Here is a 21,150-nt window from a genome sequence, read left to right on the forward strand (position 1 = left end):
TCTATTTGTTACATTTTCATTTGCTGGCGTTTTCTTGAAATGAAAATTCTTAAACAATTTTACACAAAACGTGTTACTAAGGATTAATTCTGTCACGCAGTGAGGGAGCGAGTGTGGCAATGAGTATTAATGATTTTAATGTTTATTGACAGTCAATATAAACGAACGTCTTGAATGACACCTTTCGTATTGTTAATATTTATTACGAATTACTTTCACTGTAAGCGGGCGGGCGAACGAGCTGGCTGGCTGGCTGACTGCCTGGCAAACAAGCAGCAACACAAAGCAACAGCACGTTAAGACTTCCTGTTCTTACAACACCTGTCTTCTGCGTTTGTATTTTTAACTTATTTAACATTAATTGCATTCAACGTATTCGTCATTCATTCATTCATTCAGGTATTTAAAGAATTCTCACTGGGTTAATATGTATAAGCACAAGCATTCTTTCAGCATGTGAAAGTATATATTGGATACATTTACATTAAACGTTACGTTCTACTACGTTTTAAATGTTTGTAACAATGTTCAATAAAAATAATTACATATTTTCAAATATGTCATCAGCGTAACTCACTCGTCTTATATAAACGATGTATAACTTTGATTTTATTATTCGATTGTAACACAAGCTCCAGCTAAGTACCAAACACAACCAACATGAGCAAATTCTTAGTGATCTTCTTGATTGTGGTCGTTTTGGGATTCTCGGCATCTTTGCCACAAATAGAACACGGTTCAGTGCTTGGACCCAGTGGCGTAAGTTTTTTTCTCTTTTTTTTAACATGTATGCCTATTTTACAATTAATAAATTATTAATTTTTTTTAGAGATTTGAGCGTACAAAAAATCAAGCAGCTCCTCCTGTAGACCTTAGTTTACCTCCTGTATTCTTACCAGAATCCATTCCTATACATGAGGACGTTAAAGAATTCCATGGAATGCATTAATATCTTGCAATAGAATTGTTTTTGATAAGTTATATTATTACTACATGTGTAGGTACATATTTAGCCTAAATTATAAATTAATTACAAAATATTTAAACTAAAATAAATAAATCTGTATTAATAAATGATAAGTCCTTGTTAGTATTCGATAAACTAAAGAAATACCGGACTAAATTGGACATCAATTTACACATTAGTTCTATAGGACATGAGGAGTGTTTCTGGGAAGTTCTGTGTTTGCCCAATACAAACCCAAACCTCATAACTGATTGTCGATATGTAATACATCGAAGTATTGATCAATTTTTTCTATTCAGCCGTCAGCATCACTCTTAGGACCAGCAACTCGGGCAGGCTTCAGCCCGACTTAAATTTTTTACACATGTCCCTGACAAGAAAATGTCAGTTCATAATTAGTTTATAAGTTAATTAATTTCAACTGCGGCTATTTTTTGAGTTATTTATAAAAGTTTCAAAAAAGTACTTAATAATTCGCAGGTGTACTGTGGTATTTTTGGATATCATTAAGTACTGATAAACAAATTAAAATGTTTGTTATGTAACATCCATATGTATGTAAACAGAGTAACTTTGTTCAAGTTTTTATTTTATACCCTTCACCATGAGTGGCAACGGTATATATAAAATCGTCATTCCGTTTGTAATTGAACCAACCAATAAATATTTAAAAAAAATAAAAAAATTTTAATATTTTTTTTCCGAAATCAAAAACTTTTTTGATTTTTTTTTCAAAGGGGCCCCTTATTTTTATACCCTTCACCATGAGTGGCAAGGGTATATATAAGTTTGTCATTCCGTTTGTAATTTCTATGTTTTTCATTTGCGACCCCACAAAGTATATATATTCTGAATCGTTATAGATAGCGGAGTCGATATAGCCATGTCCGTCTGTGTGTTGAAATCAACTTTCTGAAGCCCCCAAATAACTTACATACACGAATGATACATCAATATCTCCGAAATTCTTCCGGCTCGGTCGAGAAAATCGGTCCACAAATGGCTGAGATATAAGGAAAAAACCATGACAACCTCCATTTTTGACCTATTTTTGACCCATATCTGGATTACTAAATCATTAATATAGACAATATGGATATCTAATGATAGATATTTCAAAGACCTGTGCAACGACGTATATAAGACCATAGTAAGTTGGACCTACAATGGATCAAAATCGGAAAAAATATTTTTTAACCCCAATTTTTTTTTCACCAAATTTTTTTTCACTAAATATTAAAAAAAAATTTACAAACTAAAAAAAAAAATTTTAAATTAAAAAAAAAATTATTAAATTTAAAAAAAAAAAATTTAAATTTAAAAAACAATTTCGAAAAAACAACTGAAAAAAAATTAAATTTTGTTTACCTAAAAATATTTAAAATTTTTATTTTAAAGTATATTTTGGTGAAGGGTATATAAAATTCGGCACAGCCGAATATAGCTCTCTTACTTGTTAATGTATATCTGGTTTACTAAGTCATTAATATAGACAATTTGGATATCTAATGATAGATATTTCAAAGACTTTTGCAACGACGTATATAATCATAGTATTGGGTCAAAATCGGGAAAAATATTTTTAAATCGATTTTTTTTTTCACCAAAGAATTTGTTAAATTTAAAAAAAATTTTGCCAAGCTATTTTTTTTACTAAAAAATAAAAAAAAATTTAATAAAAATTAATTTTTTTTAAATTTTGTTTACCTAAAAATATTTAAAATTATTATTTTAAAGTATAATTTGGTGAAGGGTACGACAGATTCGGCACAGCCGAATATAGCTATTTCACTTCTCTGTCCGTTCAAGAATATATCACACAACTGAGAAAGTTAAAAAAACTATTTTAGGTAAAAAACATTCTTTGTTAAATTTTATTTCAAATAAATTTGTGGCGAAAAAAAATTGTTGATAAAAATATGTGCATGATCACCAGAGAAGACAAAAAAAATACACAAGAATCTGTTTTTATAACAAAAAATATCAGAAAATTAGCAAAAACAAAAATAGAAAAAAATATCATGAAAGAAGCAAAAAGCAGCCCAATATTTATACTTTTTTATTTACCTTTAAAATTCTGTTGTAAAGTACTGTATTTTTTAACAGAAATCATAACAAACATATCGTCACCTAAAATACAAAAGGACCTATCAACTCTTTTTTAAATTTTACAGGAGATTAAAAAAACACAAAAAAATTGAAAGTGTTGTGGTTACAAATGTGATTTTCTTTCTTCAATAAAATCGTTATTTTTAAAAAAAGAAAACTAAAAATTTGTGAAGACCAATATCCATTAAAAACTGAAATTTGAATTTTTTGGTTGTTACGCCCTTTTGCATTTCAGGTGACGATATGTACTTTTTAACACATAGTTGTAAAAAGTAGAAATATTGTTCAAATAAACAAAAAATAAGACTGACAAAAATTGCAAAAAATTACAAAATATGCAAAAAAATAAATTTGTCTTGGACAATGACTCCATGTGTACAAAACACTTGGAAGAGAGGGTGTTTATTATACATATTTATAGTTAAATAGAAATAGAAGAAATTTATGATTTAAAACATACTATTTTTAATGCCAAAGAGTATGCTTCAAAATATTATTGAATTAATAAAATAAAGTAAAAAATTAAGACGGTATAGTTTTGGGATGTGTTTCAAATTTAAATTGTGTTTTCAATTCTCATTTGTTAACCTACAATACAAAGAATGTATCTGAATCTATGTCATAGATTGTATTGTGATTTATTGCCGTAGGTCTTAATTATTTTTTAATTACAAACAAAAAGTTTAGTTTATCTATATGATGAGAATAGCCGTAATTTAAATAGCTTTTATATATATGTGGACTTTTGTCAAAACAACTTAAGTGGAATTTTCACATTTTTCAGGAGAGCATAAAACCTGTTGAATTGATCGATAATTATTTTTATTATTTTTCACAAAGAATTATACAAAGCTTTCGAAATTCTTTAAGGACAAATAATAAAATAATTATCGATCAATTCAACAGTTTTTATACTCTCATGAAAAACTGGAAAAATTCACTTATGTTGTTTTGTCAAAAGTCCACAGATACGTATCTATGATTATAATAATTTTATTACTAATCAGAAATTATTTTATATGCAAAAATGTATATGTATACCAGTCCTCGCAGACATCACATTCCTCTCTCGTATTTGAACCATCAGTGAAGACCTAAAATGGACTCTAATGATGGAAATGACCCACATCATTCTGTCCAGTCGCGATCCACACGCATAATTCTCAGTCGATGATAGGTTTGCGAATGCAGTAGTCTTAAATATTGGCCATGATTTCCACCAGGTTATTTAGTAAGGTTTCCATAGCGCCCCAAGCATTGCGTCTAATGGCAGAGTTAAGTGCATCTCCCTTTGACATAAGATCAGCAGGCAGTCATTTGAACATGACGAAAATAGCCTTTAATGGCGTAGTGCACCTGTAATCATAAGTGCCGAAGTTTGTAATATTTTCTCAAACGTTTTATGATGGGCAAACGAATGCACCATAAGTACATCAGTATGGGCGCAATAACAAAATACATGCAAATCAATGTATGTATTTGGATATAGTGTCTGCCATATGAGTTGTAAGAGAGTAAATTTTTTTCTTTAATATATATTTGTGTCTCAATTTAGAAGAATTTTTGTTAAGATTTTTTTTTTTTTTTTGAGAAATACTATATTTTTGTGGAAAAAATCTAAATATTGCATTAGCGACAATAAAAATATTAAAATAATTCAAATGCAAGCGATATTTTGCGCCATACGTGACTACTAACAACAACTACTCAAATTCCTACGAATAAATATAAAACCTTAATTAATTGTACTGAATTTAAAGATGTAAGATAATACTGTATTGTGAATGAATACACACTAACAGATGGATATATGTAGTTGCATTCGAATAAACTGAATAATTTATTGACCTATAAGTAAATCTGAGCAAATGCATTTCAAATGATGCATTCAAAATACATACTAAATAAAAATGTTGATTCGACTTAAATCGTGATGCATAAATAACACTTTATTGAAGATCTCTAGTAAAAACGTAAATACTCGTACGTTAAATGTTTAATAATAAATGGTTCAAGTTATTCCTGTTTCAATATTTGAATTAATCAAACAATGTTTTGACTCAAGTTCAAAGAATTTCTTACTATGTAAACACATCGTATAACACAACGATAAATATTAATAAACAGTGTTGAAATATGTTTATCGTTACCAAACATTTGTTATTAATTTTAATAATAATAATAATAGAAATTATTAAGAAACAAATGTTTAATGCGCAGATCTTTAAAACACTTAAATGTACCAAGTAATTTGGTACAAATTTTTTAATGTGTTAAATTGTGATAAAAACTTGTTAAGTTGCTGTAAAATATATTAAGGGTGTTTTTTAAGCCCGAGAGAACTTGACATTGTAAAAAATATCACAAAGAAGTCAATTTTATTTAAAACTAATTTTTATTCGAAAGAACAATACATGGCCATACATTCGAAAATTGTTTTGGGTCAATTTTTCGATCATTACTGGCCGTTTGTCACGTCTGGCCTTCAAGACATCAATTGCTGCATAAACCAGTGACTTCACGTGGCCCGACTGGAAATAATCGAGAGGTGTAAAATTGCACGACCTTGAAGGTCAATTGACAGCTCCATTTCTAATATCAAGTTATCGCCAAATTTTGATTTCATTAAATCGATGTTGTGGTCGCCTTAGCGCCATCCTATTGAAACCACATCTCGCCCGGATCAATGTCATTCATATTTTCAAACAAAAAATCATTGAGCATGGTGTGGTAACGATCTTCATTGACCGTAATGAGAGATCCGTCTTAATTTTTGAAACCCGGTAAGCCTATAAAACAGTCGTCTATAAGTTGTAAATTTGGATAATTTCTTGGCGTTGTTCAAGCGTCCATCTATTCATGATGATTTGCCAGATCATAAATGTCAAAAACTAAGAGTTTGACAGTTCTATCGGGTTTAAAAAAACACCCTTTATTAAGCATGTTTTTCCTATAAACAAAATACTGAATGAAATAGTTGTTATAAGGCAGATATTCTACGAATATCTGTTTAAGAATGTAGAATAAATAAAAAATTAGCAATAATATAAATGATTGATAGAAATTCGAATTAATTATCAATTCCATTTTTTTTATTTAAAAACCGTCATCTCAATTAAACAAACATATTAATAAAGCGTGTTAAACTAAGTACAGTTGTATCATTGTCGATACAATAACATATAAATATTTATACATTTACAGTGATGGTCATATAATTGAAACATTTGCAATGACAATAAATATTTAGAATTTAACGGTTAAAACAAACAAGCCTCAAAATCGCAAAAGTATTTTTAATTGTTTTGAAAGTATTTAAGTGTGACTTTCACGAGTTCTGAAATTTAGTTTTGAAGTATAAAAAAATGTTATATAATGAACAAAGTCCAATTGAAAATTTAAAAAATATGAATTTGGACTTCAGCATATCTATATCTATAATCTGTATATAACTGATTGGAAATGGTTCAAAATATTAAAGATAATGACAAAAAAATTAAAAAAAAAACATAATATAAGGAAGAATTTATTGCCATTGTTCTAATTAAATGTCCTCAACTGTACATACATATAAGTAAGTATGTATGTACTATACATTTATAGACAGAATAATGGTGATTATAATTGGGGAAAACACTTGTTTATTCCACTCACTGAAGACATTTCATTAATGTGAGTCAACTGTTAGCAGCAGCCAGTCAGCAGATCCAGATAAATAGTTTCTTAACAAAAGCTTTTGTGTATCGCATTAATAATAACGATGTTAGAAATTCTTAAGCAAGCGATATTTCCAATCAGAGCATTTTATGAGTGCAGTCATTTAAATTTTCTGTCTCAAAATAGTGTTTCAAAAAAGGTTGGTTTAGCGGTAACGATAGCCAAACCTGGCTTCAAATATCGCAGATAATGAATTTGAAATAATTAAAATATTTATATTAGCTGCAAAACATTTTTATATATAAAGATGCCCTTCCATTTGTAGTTACTTTCGTTTTAATCATGTTTTTCATTTGCAACCCCATTAAGTATATATGTATACTCTGGATCTTTATATATAGCGGAGTCGATATCCGTTTGTCCATCTGTCGTTCTGTATGTTGAAATCAACTTTCTCTAGGCCACAAGTAAATTACATGATTACATGATTGATGCATCAATATATCCGATAAGGTCCAACTTAGATTACTATTTAAAATCGTGAAAATCGTCCCACAAATGTCTGAAATATAAGCAAAAAACCGCAACTACCTGGATTTTTTTAACAAAAATTTTTCATACAAATTTTGTTGATCCCAATTTTTTCACCAAATTTTTATTGGCAAAAAAAGTTTCACCTTAAAAATTATTTTTAATATTTTTCTAAAGTATTTGTTTGTATTAAAAAGCTTAACAAAATGATTGAACTTTAAACAGATTTGAGAGATTTTTTTTGTAATTTTTGAGTTGATTGAGAGTTCGTTAAATCTAAACAAACAGCTTTATTTATTTAATAAAATATGAAATGTTTTCATTCTTTAACAGATCTGCGGTGAAATGTATATGAAAGAGACTGAAATAAGTGTTTCATTCGCCATATACACATACTTACTGCAATTTACTGCTTCACACTCAAAGCGCTAAGCAAAAATTCACACATCCACACTCACGAAAATTCGAACCAACACAATTTTATCAAAAAATACTTCTAAAAAAGACATGGACAAAAACAAAATAAATTCAAATTTTTACATGCACTTACGCCGAATCTATATATTGCCCTACCTTTATCATCAAATATTACATAGAAATGTATTGCAAAATCTATTGCAATGTTTGTTATAATAATGCGAATTTAAAATGGTTTATCCATTTTAAATTTGCATTATTATAGTCATTCCCAAAGCAAATTAGATTTATTTTCTTTTTGTAAGATGTTTAAATAATAACGGAAATCACAAACGTTCATTATATACTAGAGGTTTTTAACTAAAAATTGGAATTTTCCACGCAGCATGAACTCTTTGATATTCAGACCGACTACCGTTACCGAAATAATCCAAATTAGCGGTTGCCGGTACCGTTTTAAATCGTCAGTTTAACTAAATTACCGTTGTTTTCATGAAATCACTGCAGTGTTTTTGTTTTTGACATTTACGTGAAAATTAAAACTGCTGGAGGCTAATTACCGCAGTCGAACACGATCAAATACTTATTCGAACGTGCGAGTTTTTTTATTTTTGGGATTCTCTTATTCGATATCGAATAAAATTTTGTATGCAATATGCAATAGTTCGAAAATTCGAAGTTATGTTTGAAAAAATGTTAAAACTGTTAAATAATCTCTAGATCATGCTTTTACCTGATGACAATGCAATATTATTTCCGAAAATTCGAACTTATGAGCAATCTTTAAAAAAATACTTTGTTTTATTTGAGGCCAATTTTTTACATTTTCCAATTTCGAAATTAAAGATTAAAAAAAATATTCAAAAAAAAAATTCATTATATTCATAATATTTGTTTTTTAAAATGTGTTCGAATGTTATTCAAGGAACAATTTATATGATACTATGTATAAGCGACAAGCCCAGCACCAGGAAAATATCGCAACAAGCTTTTATATCATATAAATTGTATAATGTTGTAAATAGTTTGATTGAATTAAAAGTTTATTTTCTTCTTAGAGCATTTTTAAATGTTATTTTATTATTTTTTTTATACATACACATTTTATTTTAGTTTAAAATCTTTATTTTATCAGGTTTTATTATAGTAATTACGCTATTTGTATTAATATATGTTTAAAAAAACATTCAAAACACATACATATATTGTACGAAATTTAAAATAATAGTCTAATTTATGTAATTAAAATCGAGTTTTCGACTTTTGTGGTTAGGCTGTTTGTGTTTTATTTATGAGACTCTTGTCGCAAATGACAGATGTATGTAAGTCCATATCCTATTCTCTCAAGGTCTGGTTATTTTATTTTTATTGTGACGTTAAACTTTTTATTTTTTATAAAACAAATGTTACGAAAAACGATAACCAGATTATGGAATAATGGGAGGCACATTATCTTATAGATTAATAATTTACCCTAAAATATATAAACATAATACTGGTTAAGTATGAACCAGTTAAAAAAACGCAGTGAAAAAATGAATATACTCTCTAAATATTCAAATAAAATAAGTTAATAATTGTATACGACAAAGTGTTACCCTACCCTTGGATACTAATAATAAATAATAAAATTAATTATTGTAATCGCAGTATTATGTTTCAATATTAAAATGCTGTTATTTTAATTTTATATAAAATACTTGAAATGAAAATTTTATTGAATGCTACAAAATTAGTTCAATAACTTTTACAATATTTTTCCAAAGAACAACAACAAAAAACAATCGCTTGTTTTCTACAACAACAACAACTTTTCTGTCTTCTCACATACAAGTGCTATGTGAATTCAACACTTGTGAGAGAGAAGAACATTAAATTTGTTTCTTTAAATAATATTTTTTAATTTTTCCCATTAAAATAACCAAAAAAAACATGTATATTTTTCTGACAATAAATTTTCAGGGGTTAAAATCATAGGGTAACATAGCCAACATACGTAATTGACAAAAACCTATGTCTGTTGTCAAAGACCTAACTCTTGCAACAACAAAATCCATGTTAGTCAATGTATTTTGTTGTTGTATCATACATATGATTTGTTGTATTTTAGTTTGACAATACGGAGTGTCGTCTCTATGTATAATTCTCTATGGTTCAAATGAGAAAAAAGTGGTGAGAATCTCATAGGTTTTTGACTACCGAGTTAGATCTTTGACATAAAAACAAAAGTACCTATACTACACAGCTGTAAATGAATCATTCTTTTTTGATTTTAATTCATTATGAATTAGCTAAATTTTGAATTAATGAATTGAATGAAATTTGAATCAATTCAAACGAATTAGGCAGAAATGAGTTGCAATTCAAATGAATGAATCAAAAATGAGTTGCAATCAATCAAATTCAAGAGCAGATATCTAGGGGGAATGAAAAATGTCTCCTACCAAAATGAAAATATCCAGTACAAAAATTGAAAAGCCTTGGCCTGTATCCGCGCCTGATCAATGAAAACCTGGTGTTTGGAGTTTGTTTCTTCAAGAAGAACTGATTTTTATTTTGAAATACGCTGAACTACAAAACACATTTAATATTCAAGAAGCAATTATTAATTTTTAAAATTTTGTGTCCCACGACAAAAATTTTTCTAATATTTATGTTAATTTATTTCAAAAAAATAAAACTATCTTCCACAAATAATCAAAAATCAGGAAAAATAACAATGTATGTAGTTCAAAACACAATTGTGTTTCCGTCGGATAATTATGCAGCAGAATCTGCTAAATATGCTGCGAATTCCTCTTCGGAGTTGGAAATGAATTGCTAATTCATTTCAATTAATTCAAAATCAATTCAATTCATTTGAATTGGAAACGAATTGCAATTCATCTTTACCAAATTCATTTGAATTGATTCAAATTTCATTCAATTCATTTTTTTGTGTGAATGATTCGCGAGTTAATTAAAAAATGAATGATTAATTTACAGCTCTGCTATACTAATACATTCATATAGTTAGGTTTTTACTGACAATAGAGTTAGGTTTTTTTTTAGGTTTCGTGAAAATGTTTAACAAAATTTTCTTAAACTTATTTCCTATGACTGCAATGTTTTTGAACATTTTCATTATGTGATGTAGGGTGCAATTAACAATACCATATAGAGAGCTCTCCAAATAAACGATACAAAGCCAACTAACCAGCCAGCCAGCCAGTCAGCCACCCTGCCATACTAACTAAATATACATATATATAAGTATGAACGTCAATCAGTCTATCTGTCTATCCATCCAACTAACAAACAACAAATCAAGCACATATTGATGTTGTTTCTCTGTATTGTGTTATTTTTTATTTAATTTTTTATTACTTTACTTGATAGTGTAACAAAAACAAAATTTTTAACTTCTTTCAGATAGTGTCATATTGTATGAATGTATTCGTCGGTTTCTGATTGTCGGTTGTATGATCTTATTTGAATTGAGGAATTGTAGCGCTTGCTGCTAGTGTTTCTCTACTCTTAAAAATAAAAATCGTTTATACTGTGTCAGTTTGATTTTAAGCATCGAGCGCGAAATATACAAACACTCACTAAAACGGGGGTATACATTTTTTATTTATTTTATTTTGTTTTTAAACTTGAATTTTACTTTCATTTAATTGGTTTTGTTTCATTTATATTTTTGTGAGTTTTTAATTAAATAAAGTTTTTTAGATGCACACATACATTCAAATTTAACTTTATCATTCAAAATAATTTTAATATTTTTGTTGTTCTTAACACCTGTGTGTAAAATAAATAAACCTAGTGCGGGTGTTTTTTAAAAAAAAAATATTCCCAATTTTTGCTATTTTTCATAACTCATCATCTACAACAGCCCACACAGTGCAATACAATTTACAATACAATACCACGTATTAATTTTTAATAATTTATTGTTTGTTGCTAATAACAATAACAAAAAAACGGTTACTTATTGTTTTTTTTAAAAAATAAACGTATTTCGTGTGTGATATTTGATGCTGTTTTATGGTTGTAGATACAGATGTCATAATCATGTTTTTGACAAAAGCAAAACACGATATCAAAGATAAATGGAGTTAAACAATCTATAAAGTGACAGAGAGAGGGAGAGTTAAAGAGTAATTTGTTACACATCTGCATTTATTTATTTATTTACTTGTATTGACTGTCATTCAGAATGTCATTTGATGTACAGGTACAGACAGCATTTAGTAACAAAGTTGTTTTGAAGCACATGATCTCCTGATATCTTTATTGCAACTGCTACTACTAAGTATAGATTTGTTTATTGTTTATTTATTTCAACACTTTCTATATCATTCGCAAGTTTTTAACACTTGCACTGTAATTCGATTTCTTTTGACTGGATTTTTGCGTCATTCTTTTTTAAAGATATACATAGATATATGGCACAACTATCGAAACGTTTTTCCTGCTTCAAATATCGTAAAATATTTTCAAATTCTCAAAAACCATGTGTTATTATTAGACGTAATAGTATATTATTTAGATAATCAAAGTAGTAATACTTTGCAAAATCTAATCTACAATCTTTTAAATGATTTAACTGAAATTAAAAAATTTATTACCGGTACTTTCATACATACTCGTATGTACATTTGTATAACCACTAAACATTTGTTTGTCAAATTCGGTCAGAATTCTTGGACGATTTTATAACCGATGTTAGTACAACATTATATCGAAATTTATGTGAAATTTGTATGGGGAAATTGGTACATTTATTCAAATGTGTCGGACAGAATTCTGTACGAGTTCTGAGGTAAATTCTAAGGAAATTTTAGACATTGTTACGGTATTTCGAATAGAACTTTTAGATAGATACAAACATCAGAAATAGGACGAATAAAAAAAAAACTTAAACCGTTCAATATAAAAATTCTGATAATTATTCAAATATTGTACAAATTCATTAAACCTTAAAATATTGGCATATTACTCGGTATTTATAAATTTATCCACTTGTTCCGGAAATCCTCACATTAAAGATTTAATAGTTGCTTCTGTTACCTTTTTGGACGAGGTGGTCCACTTATGCTTAATATCGGAGATGTCCTGGGATACATTTCCTGTGTTCTTTACCTTTCCAAAGGCCGTAGTTCTGGACAATTGGGTCGATTTGCCAAAATTTTTTCACACGTTCTTTTGCTTCTAAGTTCTTTAACGCATTGCGATCTGGAACTTTCTGCATTAGCTTTGGCTCTATGATCTATGGCTCAGAGCATTTAACTTTTTGAGCTGCTTTTGTGATATAAGTGTTCGGTGCTCTTCGAAATAGTTGTTCTTTTGCCTTACCAATATTTGTTAGACCTTTTTATACCCTACACCACCATAGTGGGGAGGGTATAATGCGTTTGTGCAGATGTGTGTAACGCCCAAAAATATTGGTCTAACACCCACCTTAAAGTATACCGATCGACTTAGAATCACTTTCAAAGTCGATTATAAGATGTCCGTCCGTCTGGTAAACCTTGTGCGCAGAGTACAGGTCGCAATTTTGAAGATATTTCGATAAAATTTGGTACATATAATTTTTCGGCTAAAGGGCGAAGCCTATTGAAACTAGCTGAAATCGGTCCATTATTTCACCTAGCCCCCATACAAATGTCCTCTCGAAATTGGACTTTATCGGTCATAAATGTTTAATTTATATATGTATCTACACAAATTTCGCTCCAAATAAGTTTTATATATACGAAATTCATGTCACCAAATTTGGTTACCATCGGTCCCATATAGACCCGCTTCCGAAAATCACTTTAACGTGCTTAAATCACTTAAAAATGTTGGTATATACACAAAATTCAACATAAATAACTTTCATATAGACATAAATCACAGGACCTAATTTCATGGTGATCGGTCCATAATTGGTCATAGCTCCCATATAAGGCCCACTTCCGAAAATCACTCACGAATATAAATTATTGATATTTTAAAAGAAAAATATTTTTGCTCATTTACTTGGTGTAGGGTATTATATGGTCGGGCTTGACCGACCATACTTTCTTACTTGTTTCTATATGATCCTGGTTTTATTTCACTGTTCAAATCTTCCTTATACTGTTTTTGAAATAGTGTTACGATGAACCTTCAAATATTTTGCTATTTTTTTGAAAGTCCATTTTGAAAATGTTTAATTGTTGAATGAAATGAATTAACAATTGTTAATGAACGATTTAGATAAGATAATATCGGTCATATTTTAAAATTCCAGAAACTGTGCTGAAATCTCTGACTATTCAGCCAAAATTAGACATAGTTCAGAATATTCTTACATCAGATATGACGGCAAATATTGTTTACTGGGTGTACTCGTACTTGCACATTCAAACTTGACAATTTATAAATAATAAACAAAATACCTTAAATTATATGATTAACGACCACATTAACCAAATGCTTATCAGTTTTTAATAATTTTTGTTTTTTTTTATTTATTTTCGTTAAGTGAGTATTAATAAACAATAGAATTGAAAGTGTAAATTAAAAGCTCTCGATAATATAATCAGGGACAAGTTCTGTACTGTATATTCTGTTAAATAGTATCAGGATCAGTTTCGATTTAGGAATTTAATGAATCCATTCAATTAAATACATACATCGCAAATTTGTATTATACATAATCAAATGCTTTAATGTAATTGATCAATAATGTCATATTAATAGTATTTGTATGAGCAGTCGATACAATATTACCGTCGGCTATCTTTTTATAGAACACTATTGTTATCTATAGTTTATTCTTGGGGTATCTACTTTTTTCACATACTGTACATATGTTTGCATTAATGGGCAATTTGAGATCAATTCTTTAATGAAATTTAAAGAAATCAAGTGCCAAAGATAGAAATTGTTATAAATGAAACAAACATATGTTTGTCTTTAAAAAAAAAATGAAAAAATAAAACCAACATGTGTATGTACTTATGTTTTAACAGCTTGATGGTATTTCGTCCAAGTGTTCCATAAACAGTAGTGTTTTCATCAAGTCATAGATATGAAGTCATTTTAACAAAAAGTGATCTAAGTGTTTATTTTTTTGTTCAAATATTTTGGAATAAGAAAAAAAAATATAATTAAAATACTTCGTTATACTGGTTTCAGTTCTTAAACAATTACTCAGTTATTAATTGAAATTCAACTTGGTTGATGCTACAAAAAAGGATTTAAAAATTAATCAAATTTATCACAATAAAAATTCGAAATAACCGATAACCGCTGGCTTTAGAAAAGTGTTTGAAATTAGCAATAATATAGCAGTACTTTTTGAACAATATTAATTAAATCATTTAATAATTTCTTATGTTAAACGCTTGGAATGTTTGCTTAGCTTCCAAACGTATGAATATGTATGATTGCTATAAAAAAAGTAATAAAACTTAAGAGCATATTTTTGAAAGAATCATTAAAAATCATTCATTCATAGACATTCATATACATAAAGATAATTACATCATTAAAAAGATCATAAATTTATTTTGGTTTTTATTGATCCAACCAACCAACCAACCAACCCACCAATCACGACAAATCTTAGCATCCATAAAATATGTTGTCCAAGAGCCAATTATTGTTGGCCCATGTATGTGGCCTTTTGGTGTGTTTGGGCCAAATTAATGGCAATCCTGTCGGTTTTGCAAACGATCATGTGGCTACCGAATTCATAATATTGCACAACAATGATATGCATGCACGTTTTGAGCAGACGAGTGTAGACAGTGGCAAATGTACCACCGAACTGGCCAATACCAATAAATGCTATGGAGGATTCGCTAGAGTGGCACATGAGTAAGTCCTTTTTCCACTTAATAACTAAAAATAAACTCGTATGTTTATAATTATCTAAATAAATCTGTTAACAGAGTTCGTAAATTTCGCCAAGAAGCTAATGAGGGAGGTACTCCAGTGTTGTATCTTAATGCGGGTGATACATACACCGGCACGCCCTGGTTTACGGTTTTCAAAGACAATATAACCGCTGCCTTCCTAAACAAATTGCAACCGGATGCAATAGTAAGTTGCCTTACACTTATCGTGCAAACAGTTTCGATTTATGCCAATAAATAATTCAGTCTCTAGGAAATCACGAATTTGATGAGAATGTAGCAGGATTGGTGCCTTTCCTTAATGCAGTCACATTCCCCGTTTTGACTACCAACTTGGATGTCAGAAAAGAACCGGCTCTAGCAAAAGCGAAAAACTTTTACAATTCCACAATTTTAGATGTACGTGGCGTAAAAGTTGCTGTCATCGGTTACCTAACGCCCGAAACTAAATATTTGACGGTGCCCAATGAAGTCGAGTTCATGGATGAAATTGTTTCAATCAAGTATGTTTACATAATACGAATCAGAATAATGATTAGCTTTAACCGTTAAATGGAATGAATTTTTAGTGAGGAAGCTGAACGTATCAAGAAACAAGGTATCAATATTATCATTGCATTGGGACATTCCGGTTACCTAAAGGATCAAGAGATTGCTATGAAATGTCCTGATGTGGATCTTGTAATTGGTGGCCATACAAATACATTCTTATACAATGGTGACCAACCCGATGCCGAGCGTATTGATGGTCCTTATCCAACGGTGGTTAAACAGCACAGTGGCAAAGAAGTACCCGTCGTCCAAGCCTACGCCTATACAAAATACTTGGGTAAACTACATGTACAAGTTAGTATCACTATAAACTTACTATATTTATTAAGAATGTGATTTAACAGTTGAGACTGATTTCAGTTTGACAGTGCGGGAAATCTAATTGAATTCGATGGCACTCCTATTCTTTTGAATGCTGAAATACCCAGAGATGATGATCTACTCCAGTTACTTGAAGTATATAGGCCAAATATCACCGCATTGGAGTCGAATGTAGTTGGACGCACAAAGGTGCATTTAGAGGGTCGCGCCGAAATTTGTCGCAGTGGCGAGTGTAATCTGGGCAATATGGTAGCTGACTCAATGGTATACGCAAGAGTATTGGAAAATCAAGGTGGCTCATATTGGACGGATGCACCAATCGCCTTCATACAGGGCGGAGGTATGTACAATTTAATACAAAAAAATGTTTGTCAATTGATCAAATGGTTTAATTTTTAGGTATTCGCAGCTCTATTGAAAAACGATCAGATGGATCAATTCTCGCCACTGATGTTTTATCTGTGCTGCCGTTTGGAAATGATTTGTACATATCAAAAATTTCGGGTAAAATTATTTGGAATGCTTTAGAACATTCCGCTGCTATGGAGGCAAAAGATTCCAATGGTGGATTCCTACAAATGTCAGGTGTACACACAGTCTTTGACTATAACAAAGACATTGGAAGCCGTGTTGTTTCAGCAGATGTCCGCTGCTCCGAATGCAAAGTGCCCGCCTACGAACCCTTGCAACTGGATAAATCTTACAATGTAATTGTACAAAAATTCCTTATTGATGGCGGTGATGGTCACACTTTCGTAGAGAACAATAACACCCAACGATTGCAGAAAGATGATTACGGTGCTTTATTGCAATATCTGAACCAACGTGAGTTCGTTTACCCAGAAGTTGAAGAAAGAATTACAATAATTGCCAAAAAGAACAATGGAGGAAATGAGGACAACGGAGATGATGGTGCCATGATGTCTGTGTCAAGTTCTATGTTAATGGTTGCCGTAATGGCACTTCTTACAGTTAATTTTACCAACTAAAGTTATATTTAATCTAATCAATAAAAATTTATAAAAAAACTCAGGAACATTTTGTATTATAAATATCAATAAAGTCCCGAGATTGTTATTTAATGAGCATCAGTTTTTTATGTTAAATTTAGGAAATTAATGTATTCTAAAGAAATACTCGAGTACATATTTTGTTACTTAAGTTTTAATAATTCAAATTATCTGATTATTATTTTTAAAACAACTGAGATTTGTATTCACGAACACTAATCTAGAACATCATCATATAAAATGCATAATACGTAACAACATAATAATATAATTGTAAAAAATTGTTGAAATGGTGTTACGTTGTTTTGCATTTTATTTTACTTTCGATATGCATCAAGTTTTATTTGTTTAAACACTTTTTCTTTTACGAATTTGATAAATATTTAAGACATGCATTTCATTATGGTGATTTGTTGTTTGTTTTTATTTTTAAAGTTCTTAAAGGAGTTTTCTACAATTTGGTTATTTCTGGATTTTCATCAAGCAGTGGTATGGTTGATAGGCATTTTTCAAGGAATTATTTTTATATTTGCACACAGAATCGTTCGAAAACATTATCTAAGTTCGACGGCCGAATGTTGGGACAAAATTGGAATTGCGATTAGGTTTGATCTTAAATCTGTGAAAATATTGTGTTGGTTATGACAATGTTCCATATTTCAATAGTTTGTCGACCTATTTTTAGTTTTATTTCTATTTGCTATGTAATAAGAAATCATACAAATAATTTAGTACTTTTAATCATAAAAACGTACCAACACCATTGGCTGTGTTCAGTACATTTTTCAAAATCTTAATTGACCATCCCTGATGTACAGTATTACTAAAAGCTGTAATACAAATAAATGAGACAGCTTTTTCGACTTGCAAATTAGCTTTTAACAGTTTTTCTTTTTTTTAATTTAAAAAATGAAGAATTGCAATTAAATTGATCGGTAATTAAACAATTTTCTTTATATAAATAACTCTAAAAAAAACTTGCAGAAAACTTTCAGAAATGTATGAAATATTTTAATATTTGAAAAAGTTGGACCAAATGTGGATATTTTTAAAGAATCTGACATAATTAATTTATTTATGTTACCGTTTATTTCGAAATATAAAAATCTATTATCTGGTCGATGTTAATTTCACTCTGCTTATTATTGCTATTTTTATTAGTTCCAGGGAGTTTGTTATAAACGAATTTTACTCTAATTATACACTAGTAAAATAATTTAAAAAGAAATTCGATAGATTTGGAAAGTTGTGATGGATTTCTATAGATTTTAAAAATAATTTTCAACCAATGGCTTATTTTTTGCTTGCCAAATAAAGTTCAGATGACGAAATGCAAACAATTTAAAAGAATTTAGTGAACAAATGTAATACAAATTAATTCAAATGTTTAAACAATTGATTCATCACATCCCTTTTCGTATTCAAATTGTTTTTGGCCTAGACGTAAGTGTATTAAAAAAAATTGTTGGAATTTAAAAAGAACGACTTGTGATGAACTATTACGTGAGTCTGACTTTCGGAATTCAGAAACATAAACGAAAAACAATTTTTAATTTTTGTATGAAAAACACTCACAAATTAATTGAAGTCCGAGTGATTTTCATATAAATATATAAAATATGTATGTAAATATTAACTTAAAGTCGACTTGAGATACGTTTTTTTTTTCATTTATTTCTTTATTTTATTTGTTTAAATACATATAATTTTAATAAAAATAACAAACATAATGTCAAATTTTAAACTCATTTATTTGTTTAGAATAGTCCCTAGTAGATATTTCAATGGAATAAAAATCTGTTTTATACTCGTATAATTTTTAATTATTTTTTGTTTGTTAAGTTTATTCATTTAATAAATTGTGTGTTGTTGGGGTTTCATCTTTGGAGAATCATCTAATTTAATATATTTTGTAGTCTTACGGAAGATAACTATGTATACAACAAAGATTTTAAAATTGGTATTTAATTTCAAACATAGTACATACAAACGTACATACATACAAAATTACTTCTTGTACATATTAATAATTAATGCAGATACATACATACATACATACATAAATACATTTATTATTTAGTACATATACCTGTGTAGTATATATATTAGGGCGGGTCGATTTCTTTTCACGAAAAATCGTGTTGCAGAAACGCATTCTTTAGTACCATAGGTCTAAAATCAAATCCTATCTTGCGCATTTCGTCTTTTATCCAATTATATTTCAATACATATTTTTTTTAATAGTTTTTTATTGGATAAAAGACGAAATGCGCAAGATAGGATTTGATTTTAGACCTATGGTTTCTTGATGAAACTTTCTTAGAATTTTCCGTAGATTGCGTTTCTGCTATACGATTTTTTACTTTTTTATCGTCCATATAAATCGACCCGGCCTAGTGCATTAATTCCTGACCTTAAACCATAGACATATGTACATTAGGGTGGCCCCCAAAAAAAGTTGCATATGTTTATAACTAAAGTAAAAGTTAAATTCATTCTAAGATACCGTTTCTCGAAATGTTTGTCTTGAGTTCAGTATTTGGTGAGCTGGATCAAAGGATAAAAATGTGATTTTTTTTTTTTAATATTTCCCGCAAAGGATACATATGAAATGTTGGTATCGTTTAAGACCAAAAATTGCAATTTGTTGCAAAAACTTTATGTTTTTTAAATTTTAAAATATAATTTTATTAAATAATTAGTTTAAACCGAAACTGGGTTTTTGCGTTTTTCGAAATTCCATATATTTCGTAATTAATTTAAATTTGAATTATGTAACAACATTAGTTTTTCATTTATCGCATAAAATAAACGACAACAACTATCAAAATGTTAATCACAAAGAAAGTGTTTTATTTAAAGTAAAATAATTGTTGTATAACCTAATGAAATTATAATGTATTATATACCAATGGAAAGCTTATGAAATTATGCTTAATTTTCGAAATATGTTTCAAAAAATTCAAAAAAAATTCAAACCATTTCCAATTGTATTTCAGAAAATTCTAATAGCAATACCAATGAAAATTTTTGAAATACAATGGGAAAATTCTGAAATACAATTAGAAACTTTTTAAGTATCAATTAAAAATTCTGAAATATTGTACAAATGGAAATTCCTAAAATACAATCAGAAAATTCTGAAATACAATTGGAAATTTCTGAAATTCAATTGGAAACTGCTGAAATACAATTGGAAATGGTGGAGATAGAATTAAAAAAAAAACGGAAAAAACCGTTTCGGTAAATATATAACCTATACATTAAAACCAATTATGTACATTAAACAATTCTACGTCATAATATAAAAAACATATTATTTTTTGCCAAAAATTTCAAAGCTTTGAATATGTTTACAATTTAAATATGGCTTTGGAATAACTTTCACATGATACTAATATTTTATAGGAAAAAAATGACCTTTTTATCCTTAGATCCTGCTCACCAAATACTGATGCCAGGGCAAAAAATTGAGAAATGGTGCCTACAAACAAACTAAACTTATTTTTTCTCCATACAAACGCGGTCACTCTAATGTACATAATGTACATACATCTGTTTCTTATACTAAGTATTTAGTATGTATTTTTTATATTTATTTATTTATTTTTTGTTTTGTTAAGGTACAATAATAATAATCATAATAATTATTCAAACATAACGCTGAAATGCAGGCACTAAAATAACACTGGGGTGATTTGCACTTTGTTCTTTT

The 21,150-nt window shown here is 28.9% G+C and overlaps 2 protein-coding genes across 2 annotated transcripts; both read left to right on the forward strand.

The window, feature by feature from the left end:
• The first annotated feature begins 598 nt into the window (after nucleotides 1-598).
• LOC135962165 (uncharacterized) lies at nucleotides 599-1,074 on the forward strand. The gene is made up of 2 exons (XM_065513935.1): nucleotides 599-759; nucleotides 830-1,074. Exons 1-2 carry the CDS (start codon nucleotides 661-663, stop codon nucleotides 947-949), a joined length of 219 nt encoding a protein of 72 aa, XP_065370007.1. The 5' UTR covers nucleotides 599-660; the 3' UTR covers nucleotides 950-1,074.
• Nucleotides 1,075-11,128: 10,054 nt separating this feature from the next.
• On the forward strand, nucleotides 11,129-17,507 carry LOC135960241 (protein 5NUC-like). The gene is made up of 7 exons (XM_065511482.1): nucleotides 11,129-11,279; nucleotides 15,264-15,514; nucleotides 15,589-15,739; nucleotides 15,799-16,055; nucleotides 16,122-16,398; nucleotides 16,465-16,765; nucleotides 16,825-17,507. Exons 2-7 carry the CDS (start codon nucleotides 15,276-15,278, stop codon nucleotides 17,412-17,414), a joined length of 1,815 nt encoding a protein of 604 aa, XP_065367554.1. The 5' UTR covers nucleotides 11,129-11,279; nucleotides 15,264-15,275; the 3' UTR covers nucleotides 17,415-17,507.
• Nucleotides 17,508-21,150: the final 3,643 nt, after the last annotated feature.

The sequence above is a fragment of the Calliphora vicina genome, chromosome 5 (assembly GCF_958450345.1).
Source record: "Calliphora vicina chromosome 5, idCalVici1.1, whole genome shotgun sequence".
NCBI lineage: Eukaryota > Metazoa > Arthropoda > Insecta > Diptera > Calliphoridae > Calliphora > Calliphora vicina.